At 42.0% G+C, this 18,591-nt stretch overlaps 2 protein-coding genes across 2 annotated transcripts; both read right to left on the bottom strand.

Moving 5' to 3' along the window:
- Window positions 1-6,305: 6,305 nt before the first annotated feature.
- Window positions 6,306-8,437, bottom strand: LOC118787311 (tribbles homolog 2-like). The gene is made up of 3 exons (XM_036542827.1): window positions 7,995-8,437; window positions 7,229-7,521; window positions 6,306-6,905 (listed from the first exon to the last, which is right to left on the bottom strand). The coding sequence occupies exons 1-3, from the start codon at window positions 8,262-8,264 to the stop codon at window positions 6,434-6,436; spliced, it is 1,035 nt and encodes a 344-aa protein (XP_036398720.1). The 5' UTR covers window positions 8,265-8,437; the 3' UTR covers window positions 6,306-6,433.
- Window positions 8,438-11,017: 2,580 nt separating this feature from the next.
- On the bottom strand, window positions 11,018-18,526 carry napba (N-ethylmaleimide-sensitive factor attachment protein, beta a). Its single transcript, XM_036542961.1, has 11 exons — window positions 18,318-18,526; window positions 16,640-16,719; window positions 16,279-16,395; window positions 15,841-15,887; window positions 15,434-15,511; window positions 14,963-15,018; window positions 13,886-13,970; window positions 13,606-13,710; window positions 13,435-13,503; window positions 12,876-12,926; window positions 11,018-12,480 (listed from the first exon to the last, which is right to left on the bottom strand). Exons 1-11 carry the CDS (start codon window positions 18,413-18,415, stop codon window positions 12,379-12,381), a joined length of 888 nt encoding a protein of 295 aa, XP_036398854.1. The 5' UTR covers window positions 18,416-18,526; the 3' UTR covers window positions 11,018-12,378.
- Window positions 18,527-18,591: the final 65 nt, after the last annotated feature.

Genomic DNA, 18,591 nt, shown 5'->3' on the forward strand with positions numbered 1-18,591 from the left:
GGATTGGCTGAAACGGAGGACCCAGTGACTGCAGTGCTTTTAGCTGTGGTAGTAATCATCACAGCACATGACCTCTATAGCATATTTTCACAGCCATCAATGTGGATGTCTGACCCACTTCTGTTAGCTCTGCATAAGCGTAGAATTCAAAATACATCAAATATCAGTGAATCTGAAAAGAATCTCTGCATAATCAGTGCAATGTGATCACCTAGAGCACAGTCTCCTCCTCACTGATGGGTTGTTGTTAATGGCCCTGGCCTTTGTCTGTCCTTGACTCACCCTTCAAAACCCTGCTGGGCTTCTATAAGGCCCATTTTCCCCCCTAGCAATCAGCATCACTGCTTCTGAATGGGAGTGCTGGGGTGAACAGCGTTAATAAGCGCCTAGTGTCAATGGTAAGTGTGGAGTCTTGGGTGAGCCCAATTAAGTCTGACGTAGCAGGACTGAAGCAGAGGAAGGTCACGTCACGTTGCACGTTTGTTGGTCTCAATCTGGCTGACGAACAAAGATAAATAACTGTCCTCGCAGCAGCAGGAGGAGGGGAACTTCTGGTTTTCACACCACTCCTGATTTTAATCTCCTCAGCCCTATTTGGATGGCCGGTTTAGGTCTGTTCTGTACTTTAAAAACTCGACCTGCATTCTTATGTGCTCCTAGCAGCACAACGCCAGCCCCCCACACCTCCAAAGTGGGAGACCTGCCTGTGGCGTACATCCTTAAGGTGTTCCACTCTGCATTTAAGATCTCTGAGTTTAAAAAAAGTGTTAAAATACCAAAATTGTCCAAAACAGGCACAAACAGGACATTGGAGCACAGAGCAGGCAGACTCACAAGGACAGAGAGATGGAGAAAATAAACTAAGAAGCATAAATGGCTGGAGAGATTTTAGAAGAAGAGACAATTAACACTGCTGCCTGCTATTGTGGCAGGGCCTTCAGCATAGTCCTAAATTAGCACTGCAAAATTACTCCAAATCTACTCCAGCATCACTGGCAGAAAAATTGCAGTGTTACCATGGTAATACAGAGCTGTCTCTCACTGCTCTAGAAAGAAGAAAGATCCAGGGAACAAAAAATCAAATGAAAATAATGATTAATACTCTTAGCTGTATTTGACAGCTGACAGAAGTGTGATAGATTGCCACATTGCAGTACAGTATGCATGGGGGAGGAAACCATCTCATTTGCTAGGAAAGAAGCGTTTGGATGTTGGTTTGAGATGAATACCCATTTCAAGCAGCAGAGAGACAAAGAGGAGATTGCAGGTTTGAATCCCAGATGAAACACTGTTGATGATCCCATGAGGAAAACAGCTTTACCACAGTAAACATCCAGCAGTGCCTATCAGCAAGAACATAAGCTCTGTAAGTCATCTTGAGCGGACCACATACTAAACTTCATTCATAGTAACAACAATAATGCAATGCTTTTACATTTTTACATTTAAGTATGAGGTGTTTCTCCAGCATTACCAGCCCTACCATATTTCTTTGTCTTTAAAACTGTTGTGTTTTTGTTTGGTTTTTTACATTCATGAGCACCATCTACTGGTAAAAAATGTGTCACTGCAGAGTGGGAGATAGTACAGGCCAAAACACCAGGCCCTTGCTTTACTGCTCTCTCTTATTTTGTGAACAGATTCCCACTTATAAAATTGCCATAAGTCAGCTTGTTGGACCATAAGAATGTCTTTCCCATAGTTAACAGGAACTTTTAAATACTTTATAACATCAATGGTTTGTGAGTCTTACACTGTAGTGTATCAGGTTTTCATCTGAACACTGTCCCTAGCAGACAGGTGGTTTATCTTGGAGAAGGCTGCAGGAACCAGTCATTCATAGCAATATGCACATTAATATGTGCTTTGACAAAAAAAAGTGTTTTTGGCAGTCTGTGTCTTTTACTTTGTCTAATAAAAAAACAAACCATTCTCTTTATTTTTGTTTTAGGTTTGGATATCCTGGCTTCAGAAAGTCTGGGTTACACCATATTGCTCATATTTGCAAAATTGCATATTGCTCAGTTTCTCATGATTGTATAATGTGAAACCATGCAGATCCACTGTCTGTCAGGATTACTTTATTATCATTATCCTAAGTCTAAGGACCCCTACAGCTTGGCATTAGTGCCATTATAATACTATGTCCTTAAGTCCAAAGGTTGCTTTGCACAGGCAGTGCTTCCTAACCAAACAACCTGCATATTTTGAGAAATGCTCCCTGAAACATTTTTTTTCTGTAGCAATAAATCAGCTAGCTAACCAAATATCTGGAAAACCGTAGCTAGAGGCAAGTTAATGGTGTACATATTTATTAAAAGTCATTGACAGCCACCTGTACCAAAGGGTTTTTAGTATTTTTCAGCTTTTGCTGACAGGAAACAAGACAGCCATACTGTAGAACCCTTCAGCTCATATTTTACTAGTATGGTCATTATATTTGTGCCTCAGTCATTTGTGTATTTTTACCTTTAAAAATCCACCAACGGGCAGCACTTAGCCCATAAGGGTTACTTAACATTGATCTCTCTTGCACACACCACTTTACAACTTTTGCCTGGCTGCAGCCATGGAAACCACCATACCAATGTTTTACTGGAGAGAAGGGACACTGGTCAGACATACGGCCACGTGTATGTGCAGACATATGAGTCTAGGATATTACACTCATCTTCCAATGTGCTAGACAACACTGACTCATCCAATAGACCCTGACAAAGGTCTATTCCAGCTAAAGGAAACAGCAGAAAGCACTGAATGTTTCATCGTCTGGATTCTACCTGAAAATCTGTTCAAGTTGGAAACTGTGCACAAGTATGTGCTTTTGTGCTTCATGTGGTTTATCTAGGGCCATTAATGGCAGTACATTCAGCATTTTACAACATGCCTTAAGCGCTCCATACTGCTGTGCAAGGTTGTACCATGTTTGCGTGTTTGCAGACTACAGCATTTCTCCTTACAGGGTCTTTAATCCCTGGCTTCTACAAAGCTGTGATATGGAGGGACAAACATAATCAAAGTCCTTACATTCAGCAAAGTCAGAGGAAATGACCTCAGCTCATAAATCTTTAAGTTTGTATCTGTGGATTAACTGCCACTACTGATTTAGTCAAACTCCTCTCTCACATATTTCACAAAGACCACTTCACTACGCAGACTTTTTTTTTTTTAAACAGCACATTCTACCAGACAAATACGAAGAGAATATATTACATTCCCTTCAGAACACATTGATAAAAGTCCTCGAAGACCTTAATCCAATATTTAAAAGGTGAAGGAACAGAATAAGAGTGATACACAAAGACAGTACATGAAAAAATGTATACAAGCTCTCAAACGTTTCATCTTTTAAATCTAAGACTGGTGTTGTAAAACAAAAAATATCCTGCAAGGCTAAAAAAATGAGACCATGCTTTTCAATGTACTGCTCCCAGTTTATTTACCAGAAGAAAGTTGGTCAAACCATTAAGCCAAACACTTCACAAGCCCAGAGGCTGTCATTTCGTTTCATGCAGGTTCATTCCAAAAATAGAATCAAAATAATACCTTCAACATTAGCAAAAACTTCACACAATCATCAGAGAAAGCAGCTTGCCACATGTGTCTGGGCTGCAATAAAATTCAGTATTTAGTAAAGAGAAATCCACTGAGAACTGAAGCATTTTTTTGCTTAAATATATACTTTTCTCTAGCTTTTCCTGCAGGGCAGGCTGTAGCATCAAGTCCAAGTGCCAAGCTGTACACACAAGCCTCAGACAATAACACACAAATTCAAGTAACACTGAAATACTACAGGATGTCCACATGACCCTGCCCAGTACAACACCAAAACACACACATTGTGCTGGCAAAAGTAGACTAACACGAGCTACATTAAACAGTACAACAATATTGCCCAGACCACATTTTGAACAAATTTCAGAATTTCCAAATCTTGAGATGTAGTAATGTTTTATTTTAAATAATGACGCTATTTTTGAACATTGTTTGGGTCTATATGCACACTAGTCTAGTGCAGATAACAAGTACTGATGTGTGCTTCCATTTTAGTACCGTTTTCGGCTTGATGCTTACTTACTGTGTTACTGACTGCTCTGCACAGTAGCTGTTGCTTATTATTCTTTTCACTACTGTGATATTCAGCTAACATGGCTCCCCATGTTCATCCCGCAGGCCACACTGGATAAGCACATCAGACACATGAGCGAATACATATACTACAACTATCCCTAACTTGAAGGTGTTTTTATTTAGCAAAACAGATGACGGCATGGTTTGTCTTGATAAAAGATCAGTGTTCACACCCAGAAAAGCTAATTGTGTCTCATCATTTCTCTGCCGCTAAACAACTCCGCCTTTTCTGAATTCTCTCGTGTTTACTAAAAGCACAGTATAAGCATATAGTACATTATGAGCCATGTAGTAGTCTGATTCCTGAGGTGTGTGTGTGAGAGAGAGAAGTCCAGCACTTGGTTGCATCAGGACCTTCCCCTGTGTTATGACCGGATTGGGTGACTCAAAGTGCAGAAAAAAAAAAACCCCTTTCCCCTGTTTTCAGCACCCTTTCAAAGGCTCTGAATGAATGCCATGTCAGCTGTGTAATGGCAGCTTATCAAATAACAATCATTTAGTCTGTTAGTCAGTTCCCTGTAGTGTCTGTAATATGAATATGAGCAGCAGGTGTGTCCTTACTGAACATCCAGACAGAAAAGGCTAGGCTGTGGGGGGTGAAATGGTCTCCATGCAGACTGATCAACACTTTCCACGAGAATATGGAATGCCCAATCCACAGTTCCCCCTTTGCATTGCAACTGCATTTTTATGTGGAGAAAAAAAAACATTTAATTATATATAACCCATTCTCTTTTGCATTGTAGGCATTAAATGTATACATTTCTTTGGTCAGGCTGCCAAAACTGGGCTATTTAGTGGCATATTTTCAGCCAACATTATTTTGAGCAAACAGAATGTCGGATGTGATGAACAGGTGATCCCACTGGTGTTCAGTGTGTAAATGCACCATGTGATTCTTCTACATACCAACATTTTAGAGAAATTCTAATATATTTTTAGTTGCTGCTTCTTTCCTATGTTGTGTTTGGTATTGATCCCACAAGCATGTGCACTTAACCACAGATAAACACTACTGATTCTGCCAGAAAACAGATGGTCTTATCAAACATATCTGACAGCCTTTACATCATAACTGATGCCCTTGTCTCATGTTCTGTATGCATGCAAGTAACATATAATAAAAGGAAGAGAACGACCTGTAATTTCTTCAAGTAGATAACTTCCTTTAAAGAAACATACATTTACCTTACCTAAATTATACAAAGCCACACAAAGACTGGGTAGGGAGTGGAACCCTTTATAATCCCATCTGATCAAAGGAAACTGAAGAAACGTTCCCACAGACTTTAGATTATGTTAATGTCTTTACTGCTTCATAGATTGTCATCTGAGCAGCAAGGCTGCCAGATTAATAAATTGCTTCCTGCTTTGGGAGACGATATTTTAAAAAAAATGCTACAAGATGAAAAAATTCAAAAATTCAGAAAATTAGATGTAAATAATGTCATGAATAATGCCTCTTTACTGACAGCTAGAAAATACTGTGCTTTGCAACCACATTTGATGGATCCCAGTGCACCACAAAACACGTCATTTTGCTTAATAATGGCAACAAAAATGAGTCCCTGGGTGGGATCAAACTAAAAGACATAACAGTACAAAGCCACTGTTCATCGTGACTCACCAGCCATTATAACACAAAAAGGAGCCACACGCTGCAGTCTGATTGACAGGTGAAGCCTGCAGGCTTTATTCTGTCCTGCTTGTTAATATGAGGAGCGGCAGCTCGGTCTACCGCCCTCTTTGTCTCTTCTGTATCTCTCCTCTTTTCATCGCCTGACATCAACCTAACCTGAGAGCACCAGTTTGGGAGATTTGCTACATTACACATGCTCCTCATTCACCTGAGGTGAAGGGACAGCGTGGCTCTGCGAAACCCATAATGAGTGGAGTTACCATGTGCTGTCTATCATTGACTTGTATTAACCAATCAGGAGACTTTGGTCTACATTAGACGCATTGACTGGTTCAAGCCAATGAGTCAATGTGTGGATAAGCCTTGTCTGTCGGCGTACCCTGGGCAGGTGGAGTTTGTACTTCTCTACCCATCATGTGTTTCATCAGTTACAAACCCCACACCCACAGTATGCCGGCAAGCAACAAAGTGCACCCACTGACAACAAGTGATAGTGCCCCCCCCCCCCCAACCCCCCTTAGTCTCTCTTCCCTGTGCAAAGAAACTCCCATGTTGAGCTGGCTGGAGTCAGGCTGATCTGGGTTTCATAGAAAGTGCAGGAAGGTATGCCTTCCCACGGTGGACCGTTTTAGCACCAGACTGGGCCAGCCGTTGCCGTGCTGTTCACTGTGAGACCTCATCCAGCTCCTCCATATTCACATCCGGAACGGCCTGGTCCAGCACCTCCCTGTTGTCCGCGTGGTGCCTGAACGCAGACGCGTGGATTTCAGAGGAGAACCAGGGGTGGTCCAGGACGTCGTGGGCCGTGAGGCGGTGGGTGGGGTCCCTTCGCAGCAGGCTGCGGATCAGGCAGCGGGCTTTCGGGGTAAGCGCCTCAGGCAGGCTGAACTGCGCCCGCCGGATCTTGCTGAAGAGCGAGCCAGGGTCCACATCCTGGAAGGGGTAGCGCCCCACCAGCATGGTGTAAAGCATGACGCCCAGGCTCCACACGTCCGCCGCGCAGCCCGAATAGCTGCCACCGCCGCTCACCATCTCCGGGCTCACATAGGCCGGGCAGCCGTGCTTCTCCCCCAGCATGTCGTCCGCTCCCCGCATGACGTGCACTGCCTCCAGGCTCTCCAGCATAATCATGGTCCTGCAACAGCAAAGAGAGGCATTTGCTGTTAGACGATAAAGAGGCCAGAAACTAGCATCTCCCCTAACAGCTCAGAAGGTGCTCAGCCCCACATACTGATTACTTTAAAAATATAATCTTTTGATCTAACAGTTTTCACCGTAACGCAATACAAGTAAGTTTTTTTTTTCTCCTGTAATGTGTAATAAAAAATAAAAAAAATAGCACGCTCAAATATCAACGTAATATTCTTGCAACATTGGAGAGTCCACTGAATTTATGTACTTAACTAAACAGTTCTTTTACTAATCAGATAAAGTCAAGACTGTCTAGGTGCATCTCACCTGTCTTCATTCTTGAAGACGAATTTCCTCAGTTTAAGGTCTCTCAGCACCAGTCCGTTACCGTGGCAGTGTGCGACAGCGGACGCTATCTGGTAGAACAGTCTGGTAGCCTCGTCTTCGCGCAGCTTCTTACAGGAGCGCACGTACGAGTGCATATCCCCATAGCTCTTCGCAAAGAACACGTAGGCTTTCGTGTCCCCAAGAAGGATCTCCACTATTTGGTTTATATTTGTGTGTGCAGCGAGGCAAAAGTAGGCCTGTAAATCTTCCCGATATCGACTGATAGCCAACACCTACAAATGAAAGGAATGGTAGGAAAATTAACAAAATTCGTTGGCCTATATACGTATAATACTCTGTTATAGCTAGATGTTATTATTACCGGTGTTTAGCAGCTAATAAACTTTGCAAGAGTAAAAACGTTCAATATGCATTTCATCAAAAATGACTGACAGTAGGTCGGAACCACGATTGAAAAGTAATTCATACAAGTTATATTGAATATAACTATCTAACAAGGAATGTGAAGGTCTACCTTAATAATGCCCAAATGAAAACACAAGTGCAAATATGTAACGTTTGCTAGCTAACGTATGTTATAGCTACTTGGCAATTGATTGACTTTCAGTAGCGGGTGCTACTAAAAGTATTGCTTTTAGATGAATTCACAGTGCAGTCGAGCAAGTCATCAGTTACGTTAGATGAACGGTTTCTGGCGCTGTTCTTGGGACCATGGCACAGTCCAGTTAAAGGCTTAACAACTCACCTTGCATACGAGCTCTTCTCCACTGTGCAGGTTAGCTGCTCTGAAAACGTGGTCTCCCTCAATTAGCTCCAACAATAGGTACTTCCCAATGCGAGAAATGCAGTGCGAAGAATTGATAGTTTCTGGAGGATTTGGGAATCCTAAATTGGGGCTGAAGCTTTGAATCGATTCGGTGGCCTTCAAAGGAGACACTTCCTCGAGGTCGTGTGATTTATGCCTTGATCTGCCATAACGCGTTATGTAAATAGGATGTGACCTCTGTATGTTCATTGAGTATTCGACAGTAACTCGCTTTTTCCAAGAAACTGGTATTCGTGTGAGAGGACTCCACTTAATCTAACCTAAAGAAGTGAAATGAAACCTGAATTGGTTTCATGTAGGTGTTGCGAGCGACAAAACTAAACCACGCATTAGACTGACTTTGTAGATTCGTTTGCTACCGTATTTTCTTTAACAGTCACGTCGAACGTTATAGCAATTGCAAAAATGGCCAGTTTTAAACAACAATAACACACTGGCATGCAATTCTACACGACCTACCAATACAGCCAAAGGTGAACTGGGCTCGGGGTGATTCAATCATTGAATACTTCAAACTGGGTATAAAAGCATCCCTTTAGTTGCGCTCGTAATGGCAGGTAGATATCGCTAGTAAACCCTTTGTCTCGTAAATAAAGTTTCTGTAAGATTACGAGTGACTTTCATGATAGTTTTTGGTGATAATCAATATTTTGGTGACAGTACAAAATCGATAAGAAACTAGACTACAGCAGCAACGCAATGACGAATGAAGCTCTGGCCGGCGAGCTGTTTAGCTGCCTAGCTGCTACAATAGCTGGTTCATTGATTCACACTGCAAGCTTCACAGAAAAGCCGTTGTTGGAACAAACTAGAAGCTGCAGCCGGTGCATTTGCAAGAAAGATGGATATAGCTAGCGCGAGTCGTCAAAGGACAAACGGTCCGCTTGCATGCTACATAATTTAAATAAACTATAATGACAGGTGCAAACACAGAAAGGATTGGGTTACTCAACCAGCTAAGAATCGTTGACGTTGCTGTATACGGTCGATATTTATGGTGCTGGCGGGCCTCCTACAAATAATGTCGACGCAGCATCACTGGCCCCAAAGCTGACGAAAACTATGTCACTAGCTGCGAGTCCTTTTTGATTTTTAGCATTTCAATCTCGTTCTCTCGAAATTATTACGGCTTTCGCATGTTAGGGAAACTAACTGTATTCAGGTGCGAATAAAGGACGGCCGGTTTTCCCAGGCCTAGCCCCTCATTTCAGCTGGGCATCATTCCTTTCGGCGTAGCTATTTATAGTTGCTACTTACGTGGCTGGGAAACTACTCCATTCACTGTTATGTCAGCAGCGCCTTCACACTGGACCTTGCTGCACGCACTGACTTCATTGCGGCTCTCTCCACCCACTAACCTGATGCTATTGGTCCTGCCTTTTACCGTCACGCAACTACATGAGTGCTATTGGTTTTTCCGCCGGGCGTCAATAAAAAAAAATCAGGTAGATTTTGTTTACCCGGTACAGCAATATTTCTATTACTCTTCTTTAGCCGAATTAAAACCGATTTTTTTTTCTGACACCGAAGGTGCCATTTCTGGATCACCTATAAACGGTGCTTTCTTAACCTTCATTAAAGACCTAATCACTCTTACAGCAAAACCACGAAACTTTAGGGGGAACCGGGAGACGCCCCCAGGATAACAATCAAAAAGCATGATGAAGTCCTTACTAATGCCAGTGTGATCTTCTTTGGTAGGTTCCTGTTTAATTAACCGTAATTGCTTTTGCATCGACGGCACCATGAACCGTAAAAATTCTAGGGAATCCTTCATTGCCACGTTCTTCACTTTGTGACAGTCGAAACAATGACTGAACCTGAAATGCTTCAAGTTAAATAATTCTCAATCCATATAAATGGATATACATATGTTAATTGTAAAATGTTTTATTCAGACGGAGTCCCTTAGAACCTAAGTCTGTAATTACATGCAGACCACCTCTTCCAAAGTTAGTGTAATGTAAGGTCAGAGGTGACATGCTTTACTGGGACTCAGAACTTCCCCTCAGTGAGAAAGTAAAATTTATGTCCATATAAAGTAAGACCACTATTATGGCAAGACCACTTTTTATGGAAGAGGGCTGATAGGAATGGAGATAGGAATGTCAGCTTCCCCTCCTGAGACCTGCTGAACTTTCAGTGCATCTGGACGATCTATAGAGATATGCTGCCATTGAAAGGCAGAGTTAAATGCCGTTTAAATTTTGGTGCTGTAGCTTAGCTTTGAATCCATAGCAACCCCCTTGCCTTGGAGAAGTACCAGACAATGTAATTTTGCAACAAATGTCATTATTTTTATTGCATTTGTCTAACATAATCAACATTGTAAGCCTGATTCTCTTTGCCTCACTGCCACTGCCTGAGGGACAGAGCAAAACACTGACCCTGGATCAGTTTCAGCTTTAAAAATAATGAACGAAGATGATTTTATGGTTAGGGCTGGATAAGCAGATGCTGGATCAGCTAATGGGGATAGGAATAGGGAAAAAAGCTGTCACAGAGCTAAAGCTTCATTCTGGCTAATCACTTTATGATGGAAACACAAATCATTTTCAGTCAAAGCCAGGAATTTTACATACAATAGGGAGAGGGGGAGGCTTTGTGTTCCTTAAACAAAGCTTCAGGTATCCAGCAAATGGAAAAAAAGAAGTTACTTGTACACACATTGTACGGTGCAGGGACCAAGCAAACTGCATGTTTAAACAGAACAGTTGTCTAGAGCAAGCTCCAATTTGTCTGTATAGAATACTGAACAGCAGTCATTGCTATGCAGGAAGGGGACAGTCCATATACAACCAGTAAAATGACTACCCATCCTTTAAAGATGAAAACGATCTCTGAGACAAGTAGAGTGACCTGGTGAACCCAGGTCATGTCAGATGTAGACCCCCCATCTTTACAACATTCACCACAGTGACAGCCTCAGTTGACATGTCCTTTATTACAGTAAAGTTCAGCACAAAATGACACACAACAGATGCACAAAAGACCAGGTCTGTTTTGTTGTTTCTTGACTGGGATTAATCCTGATTTGCAGATTTACGGTCCCTTCCCTGGCCCTGTGAAAATCTGTTAAGACTTCACAATTTACAGTACAGATAACACCATGCTTGCTGGGGTGCACGCGCAGAGCTGACTCGAATAATTAGCACACATTCATAACACAGACATTTAACACAAGAAACATGGTGTACACAACTACAGCTTACAAGATTCAGCACATTGACAACATCAAGGGAATTGTTACTATTGGTAACTGTGCAAAAATACTTCAGAATTCCAAGAACAAAAACTGATTCACTTAGCATAAGCAGAGAATGGAAACAGTAATATACAACCATGACACAGCCAAACGACTCAAATTACTTCAAATGATTAGTGGAAAACCGTACCAAATACAGCTGGACGAAACATGAATTAAGGACTAATGAATCAGAACTGCCAAAAGTCAAACTGGGAAGTAACGAATCAGAAGTAGATGCCTTAAGTGTTACCATTAGCACTATAAACTCAGACACAATATCCAATAATCAATTCAACATCATCAAATATAACTGATCCAGTAGCCATTTTCCCATCTAAGGGCCACATTTTGACAGGGAAATTTTAATTGAAAAGCCCATTTCCTAATTGCATATAAAAGTTCTCTAACCAATCAACCATGTGCTGTGGTTTTTATGAAAACACAGAACGATACCTCATTTCGGCTTCATTCCTTGCCATCAGCCATAAGAGGGTACAAACAAAGCCCCAGGAATTGACAGAATGAGAACAGAAACAAACCAACCGCCTTTATCAACAGGCTGCTGGCCAACAGAGACAAAAAGAATAAAATCTTTGCTTTAAAAATAAATTTATAAATAAAAATACTGAATATGTGCTCTCTGCCTACTGAATAATTACAACTGTACACCACGCAAGACCTGCACTAGAACCATATAAAAAGTGATCACAATTTGTGAAAATCCTCCATATCTATCAGTCTTCTGGAATGTCCTTGGCCTTTATTTCTATAAACCTCCTGACACCTCCTAACCTAGAAACTGAATTTTAAACCTATTATAAGTCCCCAAAAAGGTCATGTATTAGAGATGCAGCCTATGGGGAAAAGTATATGAAGGGCAAACTGGGGAATAGCACACCCGATCCTGACTTCATTTAAACAACCAAAAATTCAAGTTGTTGCTTATAATATATTGATATATGCGTATAATATTGTAGCTATTTGTACTGAAAATATGAAGAAATCTAAACCGGGACTTTGCACAAAAACAGTACAGAGAGAGTCTGGCAATACAGGTCACTTCAGATCCCCAGCATCACCCTGGATGGTCTTTTTGATGCGCAGAAGCATTGTGGTCAGCCACTGGTCCAGACGGGAGATAGAGTCAAACTCCTTCACCTGATGGACAACAATAAAAAAAAAAAAAAAAAAAAGACATACCGGTCAGGTGATCAGCTCATCATCGCTCTAGGAATACTTCAAATGACTGCGACTCTGTGACAGAGTGTGGACAGGTTCAGAACCATTTCAAACCATATTCGGAAAAGGTGGGTGTATGGAGTTCTGCCAGAATTAATGTTATGGTCACCAATGTTGACATTATGTCTTATGCTTTACCATCCAAACTGCTGGTGTTAATGTTATAACCCACATTTGTCAATGTCAGTGTTCCTGTTGTGATCCACAGTGATTATGTTAATCAGAGCTGACCCTGTATTCCATTGTGCTGATGTTAGTGTTAATGCTAGTGCTGCCATTAGGATGAGGTGTTTCCATGGACGGAGACCACTCACAGCCTCAGTAAAGGCTTCACTGTTCTGCTCCTCGTGAGCTTCCAGAAGTTTCTGAGGACAGAAGAGAGGAGAATCAGACCCAAACAAATAAATAAAAACACAGGACCTTTAAGTTCTGCATTTTTCAGTCCTTCACAGCAAATGACAAATACATAGTTCCCAAAAGATGCAGTCAATAAATGAAATCTTGATGACTCATCCTTGATGTCTGTATGATATCAACTGAAACGCATATGTGGGCCTAAGGGGAGAAATACCGCAAAGCTCTTTACTACAGTGCTGATCATTAGATATTCTGCACTTGTACTCCAGCACGCATCAGGACAGCCCATGTACATATACTCAAACATTCACACTTCTGCCATGAAAAACATTAAGTCTCTTTTCTAAAACCGTGTGTACCAAAGTACTGTAAAGCAACACATTTCAAATGAATAATAGGAAAAAATGAGACTAGGATCCAAGGCTGTTACCAGCTTTTGTGGGTCTGCAATGACTCGTCCATCAAAAATTGCACCATTAACAAACCACCAGAAGATACTCTCCTTCCTCCACTTACCTTAAGCAGCTTGCATTCTCTGGAGTCTGAAAAGGCGGGGAACATCTCCTCATACTTCTCAACAGCCAGCTATGAAACACAAAGAGACGCTGAGCTGCGAAGGGGGCCTTTCCTCCTCTCTCTTATAGCCAAGGAGAATCTCTCATCCAGTCTAATAAAATTAGCTCTTACCTTTGCATTCAGTTCATCAACAATGAAGTGGCAGAGTGAAGCCTTGAAGAAGTACTCCTTGGCACTGTATTTCAGCAAGGGGTTATCCATAGTGTTGGTGCCGACCTGAGAGGGGAAAAAAAAAAAAAATATATATATTTTTATATCAGGGCAGGAATGGTGATTTCAGCTGGAATGTGTGCAAAGTGTTAGAGTGCTGGTGGAGGCTGCAGAATCTGATAATATATTTCTATGGCTTTCTGCCAGAGTGTGTTGAGAGTGTTGGGTGGAGGATGCTGACCTGCTCATATATTTCGATGGCTTTCTGGTACTGCTCCAGCTGGGCACTATAGGATGCCACCTTCAGCAGGCACTTGTTAGCAGAGCTTTTGTGAGGAGGAGGAGGAGAAAACAGCCAATGTCACATTCAAACCAACACCAGGTTAATTCCTGTAGAACTTGTCACATGCTGTTCCCATTTAGGGGAATTTAATAAGGTTGTTCTCTGTTGATTCAGATTTTCTGGAGTCCCCAGGGTCATTCCATGTGAAATCAACCTCACTATAGCATGAACGGCTTACATTTGGCACACAGAATTGTCCAGCTAGACCTGCATACTCATTTCAATAACTTGACCTGATGGTATTTTTATGATACCTGAGGAGCACAGTTTGAGAATTTCCAGCCCCTTTACCAGTAAGGGAAGAAGGTATCATGTCAGAAGACAACATGGGCAAAACCTCATAAACATGCAATTACACAACACCAAGACAATGTGTGTGCTCAGGAATCCTGCATTATACCCTTTTTGTCCAAAGACACCCATTTAGGTAATGGATTGAGATTTTTGTATGTACATTCAGAATCTCATATCCCTTACTGAACCCCCATCACATATTGATCATAGTTTTTACACTGGAGTGGGATCTGTATTCATTATTCAAAATTTTAAAAATCCAATATTGTCTTTTAGAAAAATGCATATTCATATTACTAAAAAGGGGAGACCACTGTATATATATTAACTATTATGGTGTTAACTATTAGTATTTGTCCAATGCTAATAATCCTTTCATTACAGCACTGGGGCACACAATGATGTTTAAATAGTATGTCTGCAGCATGCACGGACTTTACAATGTTTTCAAAGAAGCCAAGGCAGGCACAAAAATGGCAAAAAAATCATATCTCAGACCTATTTGAGGTATTAATGAAAAATTCCCTCAAACCCAAGATAACTGCTGTCCCAAATCTGAGGAACATTTTAGAGGGTCGGGTTAATTTCACCCAGAATGCACTCATGTCGTTTCATGAATGGGGGTAATTGGGGGGTAATTAGCGACCGTCCTCACGGCAGAATGTAGCAGAAATCCTTTACCTGTTTGACTCCTCCCCTTTGTAGTAGTCTGCGGCCTGTTCATAGTGTGCAATGGCCTAAGGACACAACCCCAGACAGAAGATTCATAAGAGGGAAAACCATGGCACACAGGTGTAGAAGAAAGCATTGACACTTCACACTGCAAATCAAGGGACGTACCCATGCTATTTACCCTCAATATGCTGCATACACTTATGCAAGACCAAAATCAGGACTGAACATGCACTGTGGGCATGTGTGTAATGCACCCTTGCACAACTGACTGGTTAAATGTAGAAATCACACAGGTCACTGGTATACAGGTTTAAAAAATGAGGAAAAAAAAAAAACACAAGAGGTTTTGATTGGTTATAGAATTTTAAAGAGGACACAAGTGCAGATTCCACGAAGTGAGCTGTCACATTCAGTATGCCAGATATTAAATTCCCTGTGGAAGTGTTTCTTCATTAAAGAAATTAATATAATCCATACCTTCTCTATGTCGACCAGCTCCGACTCGTAAACCTCGGCAATGGTGATGTGGTGCTTGGCAGCGATGGTGAACCTTCCCTGAGACCAGAGAAGACAAGAAATTCATTAACAAAAGGTTCACACACAAAACTGTACACCGCTACTTTTAACTCATTTCAAAACATGAAAATTTTTCCCTATTTATTACTGTAAACATCATAATGCACCTTAGTTTTGGAAAAAAAAAAGAACAAACATGGCAACAGTCCCATGTTAAGTTGCAGTTACCTTAACTTCCCCCAGAGTGATTGGCTCACTGCACAGCACAAGAGTAACAATTGCAATAAAATATGAGGTAACAGAGCCGTGAAGTGGTACCCCAAAAAATGGTTTTCCATCCCCTTGGACTAAATAGATTTGTTTCTTACCATGTCTGTATAAATATCGATGGCTGCATTTAAACAGTTGATAGCCTCTATTGCGTGCATTAGAAAAGAGGAGGGAAGAGATAAAGAAGTTGAAAGACAGGTTAGCACTACCACAGACGGGTGACCAACAGAGCAGGTCTAGAGGTGCGAGTGTTCCTCTCCACTGGAGAGAGGCATAATGATGTAAAATAATACCACAAAGATTTGTAAGTGGCAATCTGTGAGGTGGTTACACTCACACCTATGATTTGCATTTCAAATCTACCCATCATTCTGAAACCGTTAATCCTCTGAATGGGCAGAACGTGCCTCCTGAATGATATGCGTTTAAGGTGAGAAACGCTAAAGGAAGGAGGAAACAGATCTGTGTCTGAACAGAAGGCCGCTAAAGGCGGGAAGGTGCGGGTGCTCTACTCCCACTGCCTGTCCTGCGCATACCTTGCGGGTCGGCCTTCTTGTAGGCGTTGCCAGCATCCACAAAGCTGGTGGCAGCGTCGTGTTTGCTTTGCAACTGCATGTGCAGACGGGCTGCTTGGCAGAAGGCGCTTCCCGCAGCTGGGGGAGAGAAGGGCGCAATGCACTGGCCTCAATTAACAACATACCTGCTTATTACTGTGCTTACAGTGACATGGGTACGGCAGCATAGGGAGAATTCAGTACAATGCCATACACTTAAACTGGGGATGATAACACAAGTCTACGGTTCTGACATTCCGGGTACAGGAAGAACTCCTTTTTTGAGAGACACGTGTTGCCAGGCCGAGGCAAACAGACACCTCTGAATACAGCGACGACGTACCGCTCCAGTTCTTGGCCATCTTGAACATGTTGGCTGCGCGGGCATACATCTCACACGCCTCCTCTACCTTGTGGTTCCCCCTAAAGACAACAGGAACCGTGAAACTCAAATCCAGAAGTCTGTTACAGTCCACCATCGTTTAAGAGTGTGCTCACAAAAGTCTTAGACACAATAACGCACACATGTTCAAGTGTGCACAACCAGACACGCACCCTACAGGACCAAGGCTGAGGAGTCCTGCTGATACATGCGGTGTTTTAACAGCAGCCTTAAAAATGTACAATGTTGAACACAAAGCAAGCAGAGTTTCATAGTCTATAATACTAAGGAGCCATGTGTGGATTGCAAGCACTATTTTCCACATGATAGAGATATATATAGTTTATATATTTAATTTTTTGACTGAAGATGAGTTCTCTGAACACACAGGTCATCACACAAAAAACAACAGGAATGACTTGCAGTGGCCATATCTGACTGAATCAAAGACTTTGACACATCTGTGCTGCACCAGCATCGGTAAAGCTAGGTTTAATTTACTCTGTAACACAGCATGAACTGTCCCCAATCTGAAGTCAGCTCACAGAGACTGGGCAACAGGCTGCTCTGTCTACCTGACAATAAGATCATGGCCACTGTGAAATCATCATCTACTGATTATTTGTAGCAATAGATACATCTCTGTGTTGTAAGCTGCACCAGTAAGAGCAGGACATTTGGTGTCTTCGGACATCTCTCTAGTGTACACCGTAAGGGACAAAGTGACACTGCAGCAGGCTATAAGCCAAAGGAAACGGTGCATTCCCCCATCTTTGCCAAATCCACAAACCTCACTGACCTGCATTGCAGTTCAAGACCTGAATTTCCATAATTGATTTCACTGTCATCTGGTGGGAGAGAAGACTGATCGGTTTTGTTGTTCAGATGGATACCGAACCATGCTCTGTATGAACCAATGATGTCTTCAAACAGACCAAGACTTCCCATCTGCTGGGGTCAGGACCCGCCTTGAAAGCTACACCAGCGGAACGTAGGGGAGGTACACACTAGTGTGATGTCCGATAAAGCACCGACAAAACATCAAGTGCGTTTGTAAAATAACGGAAATCGCCCACAATGCAGCTGCATCTTTAGAGATAAATGTCATACTGGGTTAGTCGAACAATTGCCAACGTAATGTCCAGAATGCCAACCGCATCACTGTTAAACTGAATCGTGACAGTCATTCGGCGACAGTGAGCTAAAACTATATATCAGCAATAACAATGTGGAAAACTGTGAATTGCTAACGTTAGGTAGCAAACAGCACAAATAGTATGTCTTCTGGTTTGCGGCAATGGTTCTGTTAAAGATGAAGAAGCACGTCCAATAATATCGCATCACTGTCAGATTTTCACTGAGGCCGCGAGGCCTGTTGCGGAAAGTACTGGCTACCTGGCTACTGTAGCTAGCCGAATCTGATAGCTAGCTGCAGCCTAGGTACCTATGCTGTCATTTCGGTTTCAAAATATTAGAAAGCTAAATAAACAAATATATACGATAGCCAGCTAACTACCCAGTTAAATACATCACAGCCATTTGAGAATTAGATATTGATAGTACAACCAGCTACCAATATAATGTTTTCGGTTTCAAATAGGGCTCTGCGATAAAGCAGTTTACCGCATATAGATCTTACCCAAACATTCCACCCAAGAACGACCCTGACGACTTTACTTTCTTGTCTGCTTCTGCCATAAGCTGAATAGCTTCCTTCTCTTTACCGGAGTTATCCATTTTTTCAGAAGCCTCACGTTATTGCCAATACAATATAAAAACGGTTCGCTAGCTGACTGCTTACAACCGATATATCCTATCTGACGTCCCGGTCCCAGCGACTGTACATCGCATCACAGCATAACATATAGCTGCACCCACTTTGACCACCGCGAATCACCTTAAACTCAAATTAT

The sequence above is a fragment of the Megalops cyprinoides genome, chromosome 12, assembly GCF_013368585.1.
Source record: "Megalops cyprinoides isolate fMegCyp1 chromosome 12, fMegCyp1.pri, whole genome shotgun sequence".
Lineage (NCBI taxonomy): Eukaryota > Metazoa > Chordata > Actinopteri > Elopiformes > Megalopidae > Megalops > Megalops cyprinoides.

Bases quoted from the DNA above. Each gene is read 5' to 3' on its own strand.
- LOC118787311 (XM_036542827.1), bottom strand. From the start codon at position 8,264: ATGAACATACAGAGGTCACATCCTATTTACATAACGCGTTATGGCAGA. The intron at 7,522-7,994 runs GTGAGTTGTTAA...TTTCATTTGTAG, and splicing joins GAGAAGAGCTCGTATGCAAG to GTGTTGGCTATCAGTCGATA. The intron at 6,906-7,228 runs GTGAGATGCACC...TTGCTGTTGCAG, and splicing joins GTCTTCAAGAATGAAGACAG to GACCATGATTATGCTGGAGA.
- napba (XM_036542961.1), bottom strand. From the start codon at position 18,415: ATGGATAACTCCGGTAAAGAGAAGGAAGCTATTCAGCTTATGGCAGAA. The intron at 13,971-14,962 runs GTAAAGGATTTC...TCCTCACAAAAG, and splicing joins AAAGGGGAGGAGTCAAACAG to CTCTGCTAACAAGTGCCTGC. The intron at 13,504-13,605 runs GTAAGAGCTAAT...TGTGTTTCATAG, and splicing joins TTGATGAACTGAATGCAAAG to CTGGCTGTTGAGAAGTATGA.